General features: G+C 41.4%; 1 protein-coding gene across 1 annotated transcript; it reads left to right on the top strand.

Annotated features, from left to right (window-relative positions):
- Window positions 1–18422: 18422 nt before the first annotated feature.
- LOC119737556 lies at window positions 18423–21624 on the top strand. Its single transcript, XM_038212004.1, has one exon. It carries the CDS (start codon window positions 18561–18563, stop codon window positions 20574–20576), a length of 2016 nt encoding a protein of 671 aa, XP_038067932.1. The 5' UTR covers window positions 18423–18560; the 3' UTR covers window positions 20577–21624.
- The last annotated feature ends 1638 nt before the right edge of the window (window positions 21625–23262 follow it).

The raw sequence follows: 23262 nt of genomic DNA, 5'->3' as shown, positions 1-23262 counted from the left end.
TTGAAAAACTGACAAAATCAACCTTTAATAATCTGGATTCCTTATGTTCAAGTGAAAAATTCCTGACGACCAAAAGAAAAAAGTCTTTTTCAATTTGGGCGATTCACAATGCAATGCGCCACCAAGAGTTTGCCATGGAGAGTCCATTTTTCAGGTTTACTGTCAACAAAACACGGCCCATTTGAACGAGTGTCAGTAGACAACTTGAGCTAATTTGTTACAGATCGGGGCATAATGTTTGCCGCCTTACGAAATACACCATATTGATAAAAAGAAAAGAAAAGGGCAAACAGATACTCGAATCATACGCTTATGAAACTTCTGACCGGAAAAACTAACAATTTCAAATGTCCCGCGCTGTGAATTTGTTGACCATCTCCCACAATGCACTGGGAAAAATGAACTCTCCACGGCAAACTCTTGGTGGCGCACTGCATTGTGAATCGCCCGAATTGCAAGTGAAATGATTTCAGCAAAGTTAGTTAAATGCCATATCTACCCTTTATTCCCTATTGCCTGTGTATCTTTTGCTGCATAATAACCATTCTCTTTTTGGTTTAGTTTTTTAACTTTCTTTGTTTTTTTCCCCACATCACAACAAGCACATAAGTTAATTTAACAAGTGCAACTAACAAGCTAAAATGTCAGGAAAATGAAGCATTTCTCGTAGAAACTTCATTCAAAGATCGAAGCTTGAAATATTTTTGTTTGGGTCTATTAACCACAGTTGCTAGAGTTTCTGTTCACATGCCTTCAGTATCAACAGTTGACCACAATTGCAGTTGTGTGTCACGTGACGACTTTCAGATCACATGATACGATGAGAAGCTGTAAACAGTGACACAATTTTTTGGGTCCTTTTTTCGAGTATTAATTCTTTGCCCCTCTTGGGATATCGACAGGGCAAACTTTTTGTGGGAATCAAAGATGTTTGTGACATTTTTGTGACCAAATAGCGTCCTCTGTGTGTACCTATCTCACAGACCGACCTTGGACAAGGCGTGGAGACATGTTTGTAAAAATTGAAAGTAAAATCAGAGTACAAAACTAAAAAAAAAAAGTTAACAAAAAAAGCCCACTGTTTTCCACTGCCTTGTTTCTCGGGCTTGCATCCTTGATCAATAAACTGGGCCGCTTGGAGTTTGTGAATAACTGAATTGAGATGCCAATACCTGCTTAATATATGCAAGAATATGTAATAGTGTCAAACAAAAAAATGGCAAGTATATCTCTGACAGTCCAGAAGATTGAATTGCTGCATGTCCAATAACGCCTGTCCCCAGACAATGAACACGACTTTTTTTGTAGGTCCCAGAGTGCCATATCTCACTGACCGGCCCCTCAGTGTTACAGTGTTACTGGGCAGTGCTGTTGTATAGGATTCCCTAACGCCAATGAGTGGGCTCAATCTCGCCTATTGTGCAGACCAGATGCCATTCTGAAGCAATTGAATGGAATATTATTATTATTTTTATTAATCATTTCTGGTAATGAAACCAAGGATTCCTCAAATGCGCCCTAGGCACTGTAGCTCGCAAGCCTGAAGAAACCTGTAGAGAGAGGACAACGAGAAGAAATTACAGTTTTAGAGGTGGGAGGAAAAGCCCAGAGGAATATTCTGGGGAAAACCTACTGAATCAGGCAGGGACTGAAAACCCAATCCACATATTGGCCCGGGCGGGATTCGAACCCGGGTCACAGCGGTGGAAGGCGAGGAAAGTACCGCTACGCCAACCTGACTCCCTCGTGCACTCTGAGACCAGCTTTACTAGGCCTTCCTTGTCTTGTGCACATACTCTCTATTTTATATTGTCTGGCAGTGTTTTTTTTTATTTGATCAAAGCAATCTGGGTTTTCAAAAAGTGTATTAGGTTTTTAAACAACCCTGAAAAAAAAAAGATTTGTGCGCATTAATCATCTGAACTTCCTGCTCTACGCAAACCTACCTGCCAAACGGCTGTTTCATGAAGAGTTTTCTGGAAGTACATGTAGTACACTTACTAACTCCATGCTGATCTAATCGACTTTTTAGATGTCTGAAATAACTTTTATAAGCTGATTTGATTTTTTTAAATTCATTCGGTGTGATTTGTGTTATTTTATAAAGTTCTGCCAACCGAATATTTCCGTATATCAGCAGCGACTGTGTAGTAGTAGGCATTCTAACGATCACATTTTCTTATGTTGTTTTCCACAATCAACAAGTATTTCGTAATCACAGTTTGTGAAAACATTACTTTACCTTTCTGGTGCGTAGTTAATATGGACATTGCCATCGTTGATTCTCAAATGAACTGGTTTTTTTTAATACACACTTGTTTATTGGTCATGCTATTCAATAATTAAAAACAAAATGAGCAGTGACAACATATAATATCTTGGTTGTTTTTTTATTTGTATGGATATTTGTTTAATCGCGCAGCGTTTCGAGACACTTTCAGTTTTTAGCCAAACAAATTGTGCAAAACTGCAAGGAGTTAACCCTACAATGTTAATTATTTTAAACCCCCTCCCATTTGTTTTCTACAAACCACTCAGAAAAAAAACTTTCAAAATTTTACCAAAATACACATATTTTTTCCCAGGAAAAATCCACCCATTTTAGAAGGGATCACTAAATATCTCTGAAAAACAGTTAAGCAATTTTCGGTAAAAAAATTGAAAAAAAAACCCCACCAAATTGCAAGGGGTAAGCCTTACGTTTGTAATGATTTCGAAACAAACCCCTCCCCCCCAAAAAAAAAAAAATTCAAACCACTTGGAAAAACCTTTCTGTTCAAGAACAGCCTATTTAATGCCCAGATTAAATTTCTGCAATTACAATTTTTCCAAAAAAAGTTGCAAATCGTACTTATTTTGCCCCGATTTTCGACCCATTTAATTTATTGTCCTGCAAAAGTGTCCTGAATATTTAGGAATGTGTTGTAGGGACCTCTGAAAATCTCCCCAGAAAGTTTCAACAAAAATCTTTTGCAAGGGGTTAGCCTTATACTTAAATTGCCTCCCAACCCCCCCCCCCCCCCAACAGAAAATGTTTAAAAGTTATTTCAAACGGCCGTTCTAGGTGTTTTATTTACATGTATATTGTCTCTATGGTCACGACCGTAGTTAATATTTATATAATCAAGTAAAAAGGAATACAAATGCGCAGTTGAGAATTCAGCAGGTTTCGAACCCGTTACCACTCTCGATTGAGCGCTAGGTTGCCTACCACTAGGCTATTGCGATCGGCTTACTGATATAGCTCGGAAATAATACATAAACACTGAAATGAAATCTCGTCCAATATTTTGGCATGATATTTGACACAAGAATCTCGAATATTGACAGAAACCGTTAAAGAATGGCAGAAATATAATTTAAGGAAATTGCAGTGTTCGGAAATTTGTAGGCCCGTCAACAATTTCTTCCAAAAGAGGGCGCGCTACATAAACAATGCTCACCGCATTATACGGCTGGGGGCGACTATTGATGGTCGCCTCTAGCGAATTACCGCTGGGGGCGAATACTGATGGTCGCCTCTAGCGGTACGTACCGCTGGGGGCGACAATTGATGGTCGCCTCTAGCGGTAATTCTAGCAAATTACCGCTGGGGGCGACAACTGATGGTCGCCTCTAGCGGTACGTATCGCTGGGGGCGACAATTGATGGTCGCCTCTAGCGGTAAACCGCTGGGGGCGACAATTGATGGTCGCCTCTAGCGGTAATTCTAGCAAATTACCGCTGGGGGCGACTACTGATGGTCGCCTCTAGCGGTACGTACCGCTGGGGGCGACAATTGATGGTCGCCTCTAGCGGTATACCGCTGGGGGCGACAATTGATGGTCGCCTCTAGCGGTAATTCTAGCAAATTACCGCTGGGGGCGACTACTGATGGTCGCCTCTAGCGGTACGTACCGCTGGGGGCGACAATTGATGGTCGCCTCTAGCGGTATACTGCTGGGGGCGACAATTGATGGTCGCCTCTAGCGGTAATTCTAGCAAATTACCGCTGGGGGCGACTACTGATGGTCGCCTCTAGCGGTACGTACCGCTGGGGGCGACAATTGATGGTCGCCTCTAGCGGTATACTGCTGGGGGCGACAATTGATGGTCGCCTCTAGCGGTAATTCTAGCAAATTGCCGCTGGGGGCGACTACTGATGGTCGCCTCTAGCGGTATACCGCTCGGGGCGACTATTGATGGTCGCCTCTAGCGGTACGTACATCTGGGGGCAATTGATGGTCGCCTGTAGCTTCTTTTCAAAGGCTGTTTTCTCCAGAATTCCAGTTGGAATGCGTTCAAGGGCCCCTCAGGCATCTTTCCAGAAAGTTTGGAGCAATTTCATTTTTGGGCCAAAATTGAAAAAAATTGCAAGGGGTTAGACTTATATTTTTGATCAAATTTTGCCCCCCAAAATGACTTTTCTTTAAACGTCGCATAAATGACTTTAGATGGAAGGGGAATATCGTTCAATACCGAAACAGCTATAATTTCGAAGGTTTAGGCAAAAATAATATTTTTTTGAAGAAAACATTCATAATATTGACTGATTTTGCCCAAAACAATTGACTCTTAATTTCTTTTCAAAACCAATGTTTCTCCAGAAATCCAATGGGAATGCGTTCTAGGGCCTCTTAGGCATCCTTCCAGAAAGTTTGGAGCCGTAAAATATTAGTAAAGTAAGCGCGATCAATACAAGCCGAATTCAAGTCAACTTTCATGGAACAAAAATGATACACTCGTTGTGGAGACGATATCTCAACAAATATTTAATGTATTGAATTAAAATTGTATTGAGTGACTGGTCGTCATAGGTAGCACAAACTGTTTGAAATTGGAAAATAATCGTCAAACAATTAAATAATACGACCCGAACAATTTAGCATATTAAACGTGAAAAATACAAGGCGAATTTTACTCAACTTTAAAGACACGAAAGCAACACACTCGGTTTCCAGAAAATAACTCAAAAAGTATCTCTTGCATTGAATTGAAATTACATATATAGATTAATTAAACTAAATATATGAAACAAATCTGTTGAATTTGGAGGGGAATCATAATTAATACAATTATTATAAACGAAATAATGTAGCGTGTTAAGCGCGATCAATACAACTCGAATTCAAATCAACTTTCATGGAACAAAAACGATACACTCGTTGTGGAGACGATATCTCAAAAAATATGATATGTATTGAAGTAAAATTTTATTGAGGGACTGGTCGTCATAGGTAACACTAACTGTTTGAAATTGGAGAAGAATCGTCAAACAATTAAAATAATACGACCCGAACAATTTAGCATATTAAACTCATCTTTAAATTAATGTGGCCTGACGTTACGAACTTAGCAAGTTCTTCTTCAGAGGCTAAAACAGAAATGACAGAGGTACATACATTAACATGGGGGTGCACACAAACATGCAGGGCTGAAAGAAGAAACACAAAAGGAGGATTAGGTGTGAAAGGTGTGGAAAGATGCAGGGGAGGGCGGATGAGAGAACAAAGAAACAAAGGGAGATGGCAAACCACAAGCATATTAAACGTGAAAAATACAAGGCGAATTTTACTCAACTTTTATTACACGAAAGCAACACACTCGTTCAGGAGACGATATCTCAACAAATATGACATGTATTGAAGTAAAATTTTGTTGAGTGATTGGTCATCCTAGGTAACACTAACTGTTTGAAAATGGAGCAGAATCGTCAAACAATCAAAATAATATAACCCAAACAATTTAGCGTGTTAAGCGTGAAAAATACAATGCGAATTTGAGTCATTTTTCATGACACAAAAACATCACACTTGATAACTTATCCAGACGATAACTCAAGAAATATTTGTTGCATTAAATTGAAATTGCGTACAATGATTAAATGTGACGTTTAAAACAAATCTGTTGAATATGGAGAGGAATTGTTACCCAATAAAAGCAATAGAACCAAAACAATTTAGTGTGTTAAGCACAAAAAATATGAGGTGAATTAAAGTTAATGTTCATAAAATAAACAATATTCTTTTTGTGGAGACAATAACTCCAGAAACATTTGTTTTATTGGAGTGAAATTATATCTCCTCATTGGTCGTCATTATGTAACACAACACTCTTGAATTTGGAGAAATATCATCAACAGATATAATTAACATACCCAGGAAATGTAGTGTGATGAGCGCAAAAAATAACTTGAGTCAACGTTCATGATACAAAACACAAAAAAACACTCGGTTTCCAGAATATAACTCAACAATTACTCAAGACGTATCTGCTACCTTGAATTGAAATTTCGTGTATTGATTTAACTAGATGGATAACACAAACTTGGAGAATAATCATGATTTCATAAAATTATTATAAACGAAACACTTTGTAGCGTGTTAAGCGGAAAACATAACTGGCGATTTTGAGACAACTTTCTTGACACATAAACAACACACTCGGTTTCCAGAAGATAACTCAAGAAATACCTTTTGTAACAAATTGAAATTTTATCTAGTTAGTGGTCGTGATATATATCACATGTCTAATGAATATCGAGAGAAATTGTCAAACAATTAAAATGATACAACAAAAACAATGTAGTATGTTAAGCGCGAAAATATGCCGATTTGAAGCCAACTAAAAATTGTCTTTTTCAAAAGAGGGCGCACTTCACATAGTGGTCACCACGATATATCCCACAGAATGGTTGTCAAGACGGAGAAAAATCTGCCCGATTTCAGTTAAAGTCTGATTAAACCCTGCTTGATTTCTTAACAAAAAACACACAATCGATCGTGCGGACGACCTTCAGGAAATACCTGGTTTTTTTCTCAGTGAAGACAAACATTATTTAGGTGTTGACCATTATTTGTGTTGCGCGCCCTCTTTTGAAAATACATGTAATACAAGTCAACTTATAATATGGTATCAAAACAACACGCTCGTTTTCCGGACGATAACTCAAGAAATGCTTGTTATACATTGAATCGAGCTGTCATACATTAATGTCATGTGGTATGCAGCATAATTCTCTTCAATATTGGGAGAAATTGTTAATTAATACAAATAATAGAACCAAAACAATGTAGAGTGTTAAGCACGAAAAATATGAGGTGAATTAAAGTCAACGTTCATAAAACATGAACAATACCGGCTTTGTGGAGAAAATAACTCCAGAAACATTTGTTGTATAAGAGTGAAATTATATCTCCTGATTGATCGGGATAGATAACACAACACTCTTGACTTTAGATAGGAGTCATCGACAAATACAATCAATATACTCCGGAAATGTAGTGTGTTAAGCGCAAAAAATAACTGGCAATTTTGAGTCAACTTTCATGATGCAAAAAAACAACACACTCGGTTTCCAGAAGATAGCTCAGGAAATATCTGTTGCATTGAATTGAAATTTCGTACATTAATTGAATGTGTCAGATAACAAAAATCTGTCGAATATGGGGAGAAAGTGTTAACTTATGACACTATAACATAACCAAAGCAATTTAGTGAGTGAAGCACGAAAAATGTAAGGCGAATTTAAGTCAACTTTCATAAAACATAAACAATACCCTCTTTGTGGAGACAATTAGTAAAGAAACATTTGTTGGGTTAAAGTAAATTTATATTTCCTGATTGGTCTGGATAGATAACACAACACTTTTGAATTAGGAGAGGAATTGCCTAGATATAAAATTGATATATCCCGAAAATGAAGTGTGTTAAGCGCAAAAAATAACTGGCGATTTTGAGTAAACTTTCATGACACAAAAACAACGCACTCAGTTTCCAGAAGATAACTCAAGAATTACTGTTGTATCAAATTGAAATTTCATCTAGTTATTGGTCATATAATACATTTCTATTACATACCGAGAGAAGTCAAACGATTAAAATGATATAACCAAAACAATGTAGTATGTTCAGCGCGACAATATACAGACACAGATACAGAAAATACAGATAGAGATATACAACACAATTCTGTTGAATAGCGAGGGAAATTGTCAAACAATTAAGACAATTACACTGTGTAAACAAAAAAATTAAATGATCGAAATTTCAAATCTAAATTGACGAGTTTATCCTTCAGTTGTGCGTTTTAAATGTATTCTCTATAGTACTTAAACCAGGCCACAGTGAATTTATGCCTTTCAATCAGTTGCGGCCTTTTCCGCATACATTAAACCTTCACCTCCGCTAGTTAAGAAAGGTCATTTATTTTTGGAAATAACAAAAATCCACCCTCACACCATGCTGACGATGGGTTTATAGTTGAGTACAATTTCCTACGAGTTCAATCAACTGCAGGTTCTTTTCATGTTGTATTTCAAAACCCAAGGCTGGTCAAGTTTTGGTTGAAATCAAAGGTTGCAAGGTGACATAATACCTCTTCCGCATCCGCTGAGATATGCTATCAAGGTTGGCCAGCGCGTGATTGAGTGTCGACTTCCTTGTTCCTTCCCATGTTCTGATGAACAACGGACAGATGTTTTTTGTTTTGCCTAATTCACCACCATTATTTTCAATGTAGTATTGTAGTTCTCATATCATTACCCATCACGAGTGCAATTTGAAGCAGCCATTTCACGCCAAATTTGGGAACGTGATTCACGGTTGCTCATTGCGTGACTCACGTAACTTTGTGTGAAACCTGTACCGAATACACGTCATAATTACTGTCAGTCACCACAGAAGAATATATTTTTCTTCACGGTCGATTGACCAATGAGCGGGTGCTACATAGTTATTTCCCGGCCATGGTCATCAAAGCTCTTTGCTCATTGGTTGGTTAAAATGCGATTGTCAAAGATACTTCGTCAATTATTGACTGACAACTAAAAGTTATACAATGAAATAATCGCACAATAGGTCTTTGAAGTACAAGACAGAAACTCTATATTTAAAATTGCCATCGAATTTTTTTCCCATCGATTTTCAAATTGTGTTTTTTACTTTAATGAAAAGCTGTGACCGCTTTATATTTTGGCCTATGTAACCCACTGGAAAAAGGGTTTTACTTTGGGATATTTTGAGACAATTAAGACCGCAAATATTCGAATATCCCAAAAGCTAGCTGACTTTTATTCATCATTATAATAATTTCGTGTAAAAGTATATATAAAAGTTTCATCAAAATGAACAGATTAGATAATGTACAAGTTAAATAGTCATTACAAAAATACAAAATATATATCTGGTGATTACGTAATTGCATTACTCATTCGAATTTGAACATGACTGTAAGAGACAATGCCAGGTTTTTATACAGGGTGGTCCCCCAAAAAGTTTACACTTTTTCAGACGCAGATTTCTCAAAATTGGGGAGACATGTTGAAATTGTTTTAAGACATTCCTAAACTACAAAATCTTTAGTTAGTGGTATGTGGTGAAATATCGTTGAGAATAAAGCCTAAATTTAGAAATGGCGGCCATTTTACAGAAAAATGATCGAAACCAGTTTGTCCACACGCGTGTATGAGATAATGGTCATGTTTTTTTTGTACACGCAGTGCTATTGTATTGACCAGGGCCCAATTTCACGGTGCTGCTTAACAGTTAGCACAAAAGTTGTGTTTAGCATAGCAGAAAAATTTGCTAACCTTAAGCACTATTTCACGGCGTGGACGTGCTAACGGTCGCGCGTGCATGGAGATTTCCATTGTTACGTCACTAAGTTAAGCGAATTTTTCCTCCGAAGTAAGCGTGCTTTTTGCTGTGCTTATGCTTACGGTCTCCATGAAATAGATGGAGGCTCTGTTAGCAGAAAATCATGTGCTTACCAGCGCCGTGAAATTGGGCCCATGTGTCATAGACTTGCATGTGGACAAACTGGTTTTTGACAATTTTTTCTGCCAATGGCCGCCATTTCTTTATTTAGGCTTTATTTTCAATGCCGTTTTTACCATATACCGCCAAGATCTTGTAGTTTAGGAATATTTTAAAACAATTTCAACATGTCTCCCCAATTTTGAGAAATGTGCTTCTGAAAAAGTGTACACCTTTTAGGAGTAATTTCAAAAGTGATTGGTTCCTCTGTTTTGTCAAGCCACTTTGGTGACGGCAAAGGCAAACCCACTGGAACATTAACACCCTCTGGCTGGTTCTTCTAAGAATGGACTCCGCTTTTAAAATCACAGTCACAGTCGATCTAAATAATAATAAGTAACAATGATCTGTCCTATGAGCTCCGTGCGCCGACGAAAGAGGGCGCCCTTTTACCTAGCAACGACCTCCCATGGGTGGGACATTTCGCTGGTTGACGTGCACCGTTCCTTGTGTGTGACACAGATGGGGGTGACCGACCGACGTACACGCAGTGGTCGCGCTTCGCTGCAAATGAATTGCAGTTAGGCAAGATGGCGTCGGTCGGTCACCCCCAACTGTACTCTCTTTGCCGGTGAGGGGGTACTTGTGAACGGAGCGGATATGGTCAATATCTCATTTGAGTTTGGCGTACAAAGTGTGGCTTTTCTTGGAGTGTAGCCGTCCCTCTCTATCCAATTCCAGCTCGGCATAGGTGAGACCCTCCGCATTAAACCCCCTTGGGTCTGGTTCCTGCCTGATCTCCATGGCTCCCTGGTTCACATAGGTTGGTTCCCGCCTCGGAGTGGGACTCCCGAGCCCCAAATCCACTGCAGTTTTGTCCGGGACTTGGTCGTAGAGCGGATCGATGTCTCTTGGTTTCTTCTTGTTGACCTTAGCGTAGCGCACGGATGGTTTAACTCCGTTCGCAGAATTAGTCTGAGGTAGCGGGGACACTGCGGCTATGGGACGCGGGCGATCGTAGTTCTCGAACCCAGGAGGAGGGCTGATTTCTTGGTCCACGACACGACCTCCCTCGATAACCGTCTCGTAAGTACTGTTGACCAGATGGATGGAGGTATCTCGCCGGATCTGACTCTTTCTCGATCTCTTCATGAAGATGATCAGGACTGCGATGATGAGAACCAGCACCGCGCCGGCTGCTACACCGATACCGATGATGGTGGTCTTGGGCAGGGCGGCAATCGGCTGGCTGTCGTCGGGGGGAGGCGGTGCTGGGGTTGTCTTGGGACTTTTTGGACTCACAGCACCTCTGTCAATCACTCCTGTCGTCACTTTGGCTGTTTCCTTTTCAGGGTTGGGGTTGAGTGTTGTTGACGGTACTGCTTCTGTTGTTGTTTCTGGTACTGTTGTGGGGCCTGGTGTTGTCGGCAGGACTACTCTGAGAACCGCACTCTCAGTTGCTTCCAACCCTCGCGAAGTCCGCACCCGGCATGTGATCTCCAAACCGTCGTCTTCAGCTTCCACAGCGAAAACACGGAGCACCCTGTTGCCGGCTAGAAGCACGTATCTCCCCGGTCGCCTAGTCAGGCCAGGCGGTCCCTCCCAAGTATACCGGGCGATTCTCGGCAAGCCAATCCCTTCACAGACAAACTCCACCGTGTCACCGACGCGAGCGTAGGCCGTGGATGGCGTGATGATCGCCCGCGGTGGTATCCTCAGAGGCATGGCGCTACAGCTCCGCTTCTGGTCCAAACCTTCCGATTCCATCTCGCAAATGAATTCCACACCGTTATCCTCATCCGTTAGCTCCCTCCTCATCCAGACATAACCATTCCCCTGATGAGTATCCATGGACGCATCTAGTCGGTACCACGCGGCAGTAGGGGAGGGGTTACCCCCAGTCCACATGCAAGTCAGGTCCACACTGCTACCAACAGTTGCATTGGTGGAGTTTGGTTGGTCTAACATGTTGAACGAGCACACGGGTGATTTCTCATCAGGTGGATAGATAACAGTCAAACGGGCGCTGCCTAAAACTGTAAAAGTCCCCCTATCTAGGTACCCACAGTAGAAAAACCCATCATCTGTAGGTTTCAGGTTCTCGATTCGGAGATTAAACACATGCCAGTACTCACTGCCACGGACCGAGTATCGCTGCCTGCGATCGTCGTCTAAGGTATCGGAGACATCTCGGTTGTAAGTCACGTACGATTTAGACGGATCGTGGTACCAGAGGATGGGTTTGCCGTTACGGTAGTTGACATCGCAGCGGAGCTCCACCGTCTCTCCGACCCGGGCTTCCGTTGCGTCTGGCCCCACACCCAGACTTATTGACGACACGATGCCGACGAACAGCAGAAGTACCGCAGTCACCGCCAACAATCCCATCTTTACTGTTAGCACGCAGCAATGCTCTCTCCAAATGAGTTGTAGGTTCAGTGCTTTCAAGTTGTCTCGAAATCCGTACCGAGGGTTTAACTGTCCGTTGTGCAGGCACAATCAAAATCTTGCCGGGAGACTATCCGATTGAAGTCCTTGCACATGTACTTTGCTTTACCGAGTAGAAGTCTACGATTGAAGTCCGAACGTGTGAACTTTCTGTTTCAGTTCACGAACAATCAATCTTACCGGGAAAATACCGAGTTCAGTCCGTGTAACACTATGCGCAACCGATACAACCTGAGGGTTCTTTCCGTATCGTTCTGACAAAGTTACAATCAAATCACGACCCGAAAATATAATCAGGCACTGTTTATTCCTTCCTCGAACAACATCTGACTACCAGTACTAGTTTGCGACACCACTCCAAGGTTGGTTTTTATGCATCAACCACCGGGCATGCCGGAAACTTGAGTCAAGCCTGTCCTTTTTTGTTGTTGTCCCTCCAGAGGGAACGCTGTAAGTGGGTGGGTCGTGCTATTGCCGTGCCTATTGTGGTACACAGGAGTGATGGTAAAATAGGGAAAGGGAATTTGTACACGTCAGTCTTTTCGAAATAACAAAAGTTTCTTGTCACGATTACGAGGGATTTTTGTGGGATAAACATGGCTTAGTTTTTAGAGTCGATTACGCCACGTTGTTATTCTATGCTTTTCAACCAATAAAATGATTGCCTCATTTTGTAGAAACACGTGACACTTATGATGTTATTTGTGATTAAAAATCTCTGCCTTAATCAATATTAATTTAACAAATCACTTCCTTAATGTTTAATATTTATCATAGTACCCTGGAAGATTTATTATTGTACTTCCTTAATTCGCCTTTTATTGAATATGTTGTGTGGAAATCTTCAAATGTAAAATGTGGCACTTCCAATGTACTGTGGATGCGATACAGCGACGAATTCTCGCGAGGGCGCCCCCAACATGGCTAGTTTGTTAATTCTCATAATTACTTTTCACACAGAATGTCACGTGACGCCACAATTGATTTTATTTTTGCACGTGACTGCCTCAGAGATCCGCCTTAATTTTTTTTTTCTAAAAATAAAAAAGTCTTTCTGTTTAGCATATCTGTAAACGGGGGACTATTGAGACGGTGGTGGCAGCAAACACACCGGTCCTTTATAATTGTTTACGTCATGCTTAAGCTAAAGCGCGCATGCTCAATATGACGCTAACAAAATGATCGTGTGTGTTTGCTGCCACCAACGTCTCAAATGTCTCCGATTGCTCCAAAGTACCCCAACTCATCTCTGCGCATGCTCTGCGCGCGTGTATCATGCGCAGACGTCAGTTTAACTTAGGTCACCCAGGAAATTGAGGACAAACATTTCGCTTTATATTTTCAAATAATTCCCATCTCTTTTCCTTAGTCAACAATGTGTCAATAAGTTTCGCAATTATTGGGATTAGGACTCGCACGTGAGTCTTCCTCGCGGATAAGCTTCCTCATTTTTCTGTAGTTACTTGTGAACCGCAATATCGCCAATTAGCCTATGGCATTAATTCCCGTTGAACTTATATCTCTGGTGAATGACCTATGAATCTACTGCCACCGATCGCGGTTAACCGATTCTAAACCGTTTAACCGCAGAAGTAATACGAGTAGTCGGTAAGAGTTATTACTAACTGTGGTCACTGCTAATTAGTTTATACATATTGAAGAGTTATTTTGAATACGCTAATCCATGACTTGCTATTGCTGTATCGATCAGAATACAGAAAGAAAGATTCCCACCCAGAGGTTGATATTTGAAACAAGTTTAAAAACAAAGTAAGCCCTGGGGACGGGTTTTCAATCAAGACAAACGCTATGTTGTCACCTTTTGGAATCCCCCCTCTGCTGGTGGCCAGCGGTAGTTTCGACAGGTGCTGCATGCAGCTATAGGCTCCGTGCACAAGTTCCCCTTCAACGGCCAGAAAAGGAGAGTTAGGGAGACTGGTTCCCGGTCCATCCACTGCGGACTTCGAATGTATCCAGAGTTAGTGGGGGCTCGACTCACAGACTAATCCCCGCCCCCACTAACTCTGGATACATTCGAAGTCCGCAGTGGATGACGACACAAACACGCATACTTCTAGAGGCGACCATTGCAATAATGATCGCCCCTAGAGGTACTGATGACCGCCTCTTTAGGTGTTGATTACGACACAAATATGAATACCTCTAGGGGCGACCATTTCTGCAATAATGATCGCCTGTAGAGTTATTGATGACGACACAAACATGCACACTTCTAGAGGCGACCATCATAATGATCGCCTCCAGAGGTACTCATGACGTCACAAACATAATCTAATGATCGCCTCTAGAGGTGCTGATTACGACACAAACATGAATGCCTCTAGGGGCGACCATTTCTGCAATAATGATCGCCTGTAGAGTTATTGATGACGACACAAACATGCACACTTCTAGAGGCGACCATCATAATGATCGCCTCCAGAGGTACTCATGACGTCACAAACATAATCTAATGATCGCCTCTAGAGGTGCTGATTACGACACAAACATGAATACCTCTAGGGGCGACCATTTCTGCAATAATGATCGCCTGTAGAGTTACTGATGACGACACAAACATGCACACTTCTAGAGGCGACCATCATAATGATCGCCTCCAGAGGTACTCATGACGTCACAAACATATATACCTCTAATGATCGCCTCTAGAGGTGTTGATAACGACACAAACATGAATACCTCTAGGGGCGACCATTTCTGCAATAATGATCGCCCCTATAGAGGTACTGATGACGACACAAACATATTTACATCTGATGATCGCCTCTAGACCATTGCAATAATGATTTTATATTTTAGATTTTCGTGTCACCGACCGACTGACCCTACTTCAGAAGCAAATAAAATTTGAGAACCGTAACCACTAGAAGTTGCATAAAGGAATAAATCTGGTCGGTTCACACCGGCGGAGGGCGCTAGACATGCACTCAAAATAAAGTCGTGACGATGTCATTCCCTTCTTGACATAAATCCGGTTTGAACATGAACGCGATGACCGAGGAAGATTATGTGACTTCTCGTAATTGAATGTGACTCAGTAAAGCACAGAGGATTAGTCAGTTTCCGGATATTGATATCTCACTTTATATATTCATCGTGATCTGATTGCATTTTGTTTAATGCATGACATTTCTGTTTTAAAATTGCACGATTTCGTTAACTTTTTATTGTAGAAAAACATCAACATGCACACAAAAGCAGGGTACGCCTATTCGTCACAGAGGGTCTGGGATGGGCACAAAAGATCATATGATTCTGACAGTCGGCTTCATTTTTCCGCGGCAGTTTCGTAAAAAAATGATATAATTGGGAATGGGGGGTACAACTACCCCAGAAACCAGCGATGATGTACTCGCGCTTTCATTCTCCTCAAAAAAGGGGAATACCTCTCATGGAATTGCAAGTTATTTTTTTTAACAGTTACTTATTCAAAATTCGAAACTTAACTTATCACTGATTGTGGCACATTTTTTGTTTTGTTTTATGCTTCCTTTTTTTTTTATAAATGGTACTCGCCCATCACAATGCAAATATATGGCCACTCAAGGTATGGGCTACAAAGGAAATGAAAGAGAGGAAAAAAAGTTACAGAGACAAAACTATTCACATTCCTTTTGAACTGGGATATTGGTGGGAACAGGATTCAGGGACGGAGTTCTACGTCGCTATACCGAACACCGCTATATTCCGAACATTCGGCTATACCGAACATCGTCCTTGGCTCTTGATTTTTGTGTAGGCCTACAAAATGTACCGAATATTGCTGTTGAAAATGTCAACAGAAGAGTGACATGTGGCTGTTATTTCCCCAAGGAATAGAAGGGAAAGCTCACAATCTGTGTAATTACATTATTCAATAGTCGGCACGTGTTCAAAGTCATCTTTCAGTAACTAGAGATACCAGGGCGTGCAGGGTGAAGTTCTGAAGGGCGTTATTTATTGAAAATGGAGTACCGGACCACCGGCAGCTTAAAATCGCTATACCGAACGATCGCTATTACGAACAATTTCTGTGGATCCCACGATGTTCGTTATAGCTAGAAGAATATCTCACGGTTCTGGCCTTTGGAACAGATACAGTTAAAGGGAATATACATCATTTGCTTTTGCTGTAATTTTCAGAAATGGATGGAATTGGGGGTTGGAAATATATAGCAAATATAGTTACACTGACTTTTTTGAGGTTTTGGGTTCGAAAATGCTATAAAAACCAAGAAAAACAATCATTTTCCTGTAGTCTGGTTCCCTGACTCCATTTAAGAAGAAACAGAGCAGTTTACATATATTGGGGAATTGTAAGGTCAGTGAACCAGTCTAAGTGGCTTGTACCCGTTCATAGGTGTGTAATCGATTGCAAACAAGTGCGATGGTCAACTGGGGCCAGTATTTGAAGAAAAAAAAGCCAGTTTTTTCCAACGCTGATCGGCCGATCAGCGTTGGAAATTGATACAAAAATACCACTTTTCTTGAAAATGACAGTATACCAGGTGCCATGATTTTACATGATTGCTTTACACTGTCATTCACCAACAGTCCAGCAAGGTATTTCAAAATGATTTGGTAGTTTTATTTTTTGATGTTTGCAACTGTTGTATTTTCCCTTTAAGGGAGGAGAGGAGATTGCAAAACGAGTGCTGCGAGTAAAGGTCTGAACAGAATAGACAACAAGTGAGAAACCTTCTGAGTACATACCATGATAGTATCTATAGAACAGGCTAAGAGAAGCATCAGAACGTCTTACAGAAAGGGGTTCTATAGGGATGATGTCATGTCCAGTCCTATCATGTCCATTCATATACCTTCCCTTTAATGGAAAGTTAGGAAAGTGAAAATTAAGTTTGTGAGGTGCCGTATCGTTCAATGACGCTAATAGATAGGTACAGTGTTGGACAAACAAATATAAGATGTCATCTCACTTCCTTCGTACGTGTGCGTAACTTGTGCTTTATCAACAGGACGGTTTCCTGCCATTGTCCATACCAAACCTTTGCACAAAATAAAGTTTTCCACTGACTCTGGCCGTAACATGAAATGAAATTGTGTCAACGCATGGGCGGATCCAAGGGAGGGAGTAGTGGGGGGTTGTCAACACCGTGACCACCCCTCCTTCTCGACTGATTAGCTAATAGAAAAAAGTCCAAAAAGTCCCACCAAAATTCCCGCAAGTTTCCTTCCGTGTCACTGAAACTAAAACTACCCGGTGCCTTTCCTCAAAATTCCCTGCATGTTTAAATCAAAAAGAAAGGGTTTATTCCTTGTTCATTGTTTCTTATTTCCTACAATTTTGTTTTTTAAGAGAGTTGGTTTTAGCTGTGAGTCGAAATTACAGACGGAATTGTAATTTTGGAAGGTTAAACTAAAAGAAACTGCCTGTTAGTGACGATTTGTCCAATCATCGAAAAGTAAGAGTCATACTGTTTCTGACTCGGTCAAGTACGGTCTTTGCACCATACACAAAAAAGCCAAATCATGGGTTTGGAAAATCACCAAAGCATCCCTTTTAAAGGGAATACACGTATACAGCATTTGCAAACATCGAAATATAAAACTACCAAAATTTTACGAAATACCGTTCTAGGGTGTTGGTAAACGACAGTCTAAAGCATCCTGTAAAATTATAGCACCTGGTGTGAAGTCATTTTCAAGAAAGTGGTATTTTTGTATAAATTTCCAACGGTGGTCGGCCGACCATCGTTGGAAAAACCTAACTATTTGTCAACTTCTGCTCCAAATTTACCTTTTTTCAGTCCAAATTTTGTTTGCTATTTGATACATGTTCATGAACGGGCGCAGGCCAGCTAGACTGGTTGCCTTATCTTACAATTTTCCGGCATCTATAAATTGATCCATTTCATCTTTAGTGGAGTCAGGGAACTAGACTACTTGAACATTTTTGGGTTTTGGAGGGGGTTTGTCCAGCATTTTCGAGCACAAAACTTCAAACATGTCAGTGTAACAATATTTGATCTATTATACTGACCTCTCAAATAGTTCATTTCCGAAAATTACAGAAAAAGACAATGATGTACATTCCCTTTAAGGATACGTCATTGCGACTGCAGGGGCAGAAAACAGGAAAGGCATAACACGTAATACCAGATGTCCTTATCCGGTAGAGAATCTGTTGGATAGGATAGTGTTACTGGCGGTACATATCCACCGGATGGTACCTCAAGGTACCTTTAGGTTCCAGACGACTTAAATAATCACAAGTATAGATTTGCAAGGTGGTGCGATATCGCAGTGTGATAAGTGTATTGTGAATTCAAGTTCAAACCAATTGCAATCACACGGGCGGATTGTCAAGAGGTTTATACATTACTAAGCTGGTGTGTTTCGTGAGAAGTTCATCAACCATGCTGAGTTTGTCAAATCCTAGCCACTTAGTGGGTTTGCTGTTAGCAATTTTGGTTACCGAGGCCGCAGCAATAACTATCATTCGCGGACCCCAAGATCAAACGGTCAACCTGGGAGGAACGGTGGTGTTTAGATGCACAGTCAGCAACAAGGGGAACTTCAAAGTCTACTGGTTCTTCGACCGAGCCAACCGCTACCTGTCAGCCGATACCACGTTCTTCGCTGATGCGATGGACGCCAGACTCAGCATCGTGGGGAACCTCGCTTTGGGACAATTCAACTTGAGGATTGCCGGGGTGCGAGCAAGCGATGCTGGGGTGTACCGGTGCGGGTATGTCCCAGCAGGAACCAACATGCTGACCTCCAGAGCGGCACGCTTGACGGTGCGACTACCGCCCGATGAAGGCTTCCCCCGGTGTGAGGTGTCGCCACCGGCCGGTATGATCCGGCTCGGGCAACGGGCAACTCTGACCTGTACCTCCCAAGGAGGGGTACCACCGGCCTCGCTGACTTGGCTTCGGAACGGCATGGAGATCACCCCGGCTGTCCAACGCAGGAACGTCATCGAGAGGACTTTCGATGAAGCTCTAAACGGGGTCCGCTTCACCTGTCGAGCCACAAGCCCTGCTATAATGGGAGATCGCATCTGTTCTCTCGTACCCCTTAGCATCAACCCAACAGCCCGGGTGGAGCCGCCTCAGCTTATCGCAAGACCGGGCGACACGGTTGTGTTTGAATGTGTAACAGGAGGACCATCCCCAATTGTCGAGATCAGCTGGACATTTGGTGGCATTTTTGTACCCCCATTGCAAGAGCCGAACCGATTTGAGCTGTCCATGGATCGCCTAAATTTGACGATCCGCGATGTCCAGTTAGCAGACGATGAGACTTCAGTGCAGTGCACAGTCGCGATAGCGCAAGGATTGTCAGCCACCGCTGGGGCGTTACTCAGGGTTGTGCCGCCTCCAACTGACCTCACCACCTTGATACCCACCACCGTGACACCTTTCACCACTCTCACCCCTGACGTGAACCAGACTCAACCTCTCCCTACTCCACAGTACAGAGATGGTCTGGGAACCGGCTCTATCATTGGCATCATCATCGGCGGCATTGCAGCCACCCAACTCATCATCATCGTTATTGTCTTCATATCTCACAGACTGTCTTCAGATTCGAAGCGTCCTTACGGAACCATATCCGCGCGTGGTGACTCCATGGTCCCCTCCCTAGCTGGTTGGACGGGACAACAAGTAAGCCACACCCCTTATGAAGGTCTGGACGCGTCTGGTAGGTCTGCCAGCGTCATACGTTATTTGACTCTCCACCCCCTCAGAGTCCCGCCCACCCGCTACTCAACCACCGATGTTGGCGTCTATGAAGAAGCAGGCGACCTTAACACCAATACGATCTTGTACGAGTCCGGATACGTACCTCCGCTCACGTACACAGGGAACATCCGTGACTCTATGGATATAGACCAAGACGTATACCAGCCGGCTTTGCGATCCAGTGCGGCCAATCCGGACGTCTACGAACAGCCCAGAGCTAGCGTCAATCTCACGTGCCCTACAACCACAGATGGCGACTACTACGAGCCGCCGGAAGTGACGCAGCAACTGACCTCAGCCAATCAGTCAATTCGCTCGCAAGTCTCCCAAGATGGCGACTATTACGAGCCTCCAGAAGTCACAGAACAGCTTGCTTCGTCTCACAACCGAGACCCGTACTACTACGAACCACAACCTGACACAGACAAAACACGCCCTCTGGCGGATGACGAGAGCGAGGTTTACGAAGTGCCGCCATCGCAAGTCGCCACGGCCATCACCGGAGGAAACAACCAACAAACCAACAACGCTGACGACAACGAGTACTACGAACCCCCAGTTGAAGAGACACAACAATCATCAACTCCAGTAATGACTCACGCGACCGATGCGCATGTGTACGATGTTGCGCCTGACGGTGACGAGTACGAGATTCCCGACGGCTCTGACGCGAATAGACGATAACTTGCGAGATTCTGTAGAAACATTTTCCAATTTCACCCACTCGCTATTGTATAATGACTCAAGATTGACAGGAAACTGATCATGCGTCCAGATTTAATTTGTCACTGACCAGAAGTTGACCGGTTAAGGCATTTTTTTTTCAGCGTGGAAATAATTTTGTGAGGGTGGGATTGACGAGACAAATTTCGTGGGAAGCCTTCAGCACAGCATTGCATCATCATCCCACGCACAACCATAAATCGTTCGTTTGTATTTTTTCCTTCATTTTTTTTCCAGATTAAAATAGGTAAATATCGAAGCATCAGAAATTTGTCTTCTTCAATTTTACTGAATGATATAGGCCTTATCTATTTAAGAATAATGACATTTCACATCATCACTCGGTGAAAGTAGGGAACAGACGATTTCGAGTGAACAATATTGTGAAGATTGAAAAAGGAAGTGTTGCACTCATTTATTTTTTTTAATTTTTGGATTAACCCGACTGTATTTATTACTAATTAAAGCTCAGTGCACAATCCTTTGATTCACGTGACACGAGACATGTGACTATGTCACGTGTATGGGTGACGTGAGAGATGGCACCAAGCCAAAACTGCAATGCAAAGGCATATTTTAACTCGAAATGACACTCATCATCGATATAGCCTACATTTTGTTATCGGAAATAGAGATGATGAGAATCCGCAGGATGTTACTAATCGGTATTCGAAACGGAATAATCGAAAATGACAGCCAGTCATGGGTGTTCGGTTAACGTGTCAGTACATTTAACAGCAAAAATGTGATGCTAAGAATCGATTCTGTATAAGTATAGTGACAATTGGACAAGCGACATGCTTTTCATCAAAGTATTCGATACTAGAATAATCGAACGATAACCAAACCAAGGCGTCAGTACTTTTTGTAACAGGAAATGTGATATTAAAGAATCAGTTCTGTAAAAAGATCGTAAAAGTAGTTATGACAAAAATTGGGGCTGTTTTTAATCGAAGTTTACGAAGAGAGTAATCGAAAATGATAGCTGATCACGTGTTATTAGCGTGCAGCTGGTCCAGACCTGTAACATGACATTAATAAGGAAATGAGGATAAAGCAATTATCTAAGTGTGACATAATAGATATTTCGCATTTTTTTACTACGTCCATGCACTTTTGATGTTAAGCCTATTATGGATTAGACTATTTTTATGCTCCAGAAAATTCACGACTCCACCCAACATTGGCTCATATTGTCACATTTATGTAATGAAAACCCCGGTTTTAAAAATAGCAGCGATTATCAAGATATTTGGTGACTTTGTACAAACATTAAATGTTATTTTAATGACGCAGCGCCATTATGTTTGGGCAGCATAGTTGGCAGAATAATAACAACTAGTATTTAAGACAGAGCTATCTTTATTTAAATTTGGTTGAAGTTATGATGATTCAATGTCTGAATGATTTGCTTTGCTATTGGGGAACATCGGCATTGGGGAACATCGGTATGCACCCCTTTAATCTGTTATATGTATTGCCATCATATTAAATGCAGTGAACCTTGAAGTGCATTTATAGGTTTCAGGGGAGGATCAGTTTTGAATCAAGTTGGGGTTTAGCTGCCAAGCAAGGGTGGTTCAGCAGGCATTTTCTGTGTTTGGCTGCGAGATTTTCCCTTTTTGGGGGGCTGCCCTGAAGAGGGGGTTAAAATCCTACCCCCTCTAGAATGTAGATCTACCACTAGTGATGACAAAAATTGGGGCTGTTTTTAATCGAAGTATACGAACAGAGAAAATGATAGCTGATCACGTGCTAATATCGTGCAGCTGGTCCAGAACTGTAACATGACATTAAATGAGGAAAAAGCAATTATCTAAGTATGACATAATTGATATTGCGCATTTTTTTTAACTAGGTTCATGCACTTTTAATGTTAAGCCTATTATGGATTAGACTATTTTTATGCTCCAGAAAATTCACGACTCCACCGACAACATTGGCTCATATTTGTCAAATTAATGTAATGAAAAGCCCGGTTTTAAAAATAGCAGCGATTATCAAGAGATTTGGTGACTTTGTACAAACATTAAATATTTTTTTAATGACGCAGCGCCATTTTGTTTGGGCAGCAGAGTTGGCGGAAAAATAACAACTAGTATTTAAGACAGAGCTATCTTTATTTAAATTTGGTTGAAGTTATGATAATGTCTGGATGATTTGCTTTGCTTTTAAGTTTATTTTTAGGCCTACACTGGTACGCGTGGATAGTTCGCACAGTTTGCCTATGGTTTGCAAAAAGTACATCTACAAAGGCGCTACAAATATTTATTTGTGAATTAAAGGTATATAAAACATTTACTTTTTGTGCATTGTTTGTTTGTTTGAAGCAACAACATTGCTCAAAATCATAAGAAGGGTGCATAACAAATAACTTGTTGAAGTTTCAGCTCAGTGAATGCTATACATTTTGAGAACACAGAGAAAATATGTGCACAATTTTGGGGTCTCATAACAGACTAAACTCCGTAACTAAACGCACGCAAAAAAAATGTGCCCGCGACACTAGTACTACAGGATGAGTAAAAAAAAAAGGAACCCAAATTGTGCTCCCTATTTTTTAAAAGAATTTCTGCATGTAGTGTTTTCCAAATCTAGGATGTGAAAACCCAATTAATAAGCTTTCTTTTAGTTAAAGAATCATTCT

This window comes from Patiria miniata, unplaced genomic scaffold (assembly GCF_015706575.1).
Source record: "Patiria miniata isolate m_02_andy unplaced genomic scaffold, ASM1570657v1 HiC_scaffold_10, whole genome shotgun sequence".
Lineage (NCBI taxonomy): Eukaryota > Metazoa > Echinodermata > Asteroidea > Valvatida > Asterinidae > Patiria > Patiria miniata.
The sequence above is the reverse complement of the archived record's forward strand: the minus strand, read 5'-3'. Positions and strand labels throughout refer to the sequence as shown.

Coding starts and splice junctions, on each gene's coding strand:
- LOC119737556 (XM_038212004.1), top strand. CDS start 18,561: ATGCTGAGTTTGTCAAATCCTAGCCACTTAGTGGGTTTGCTGTTAGCA.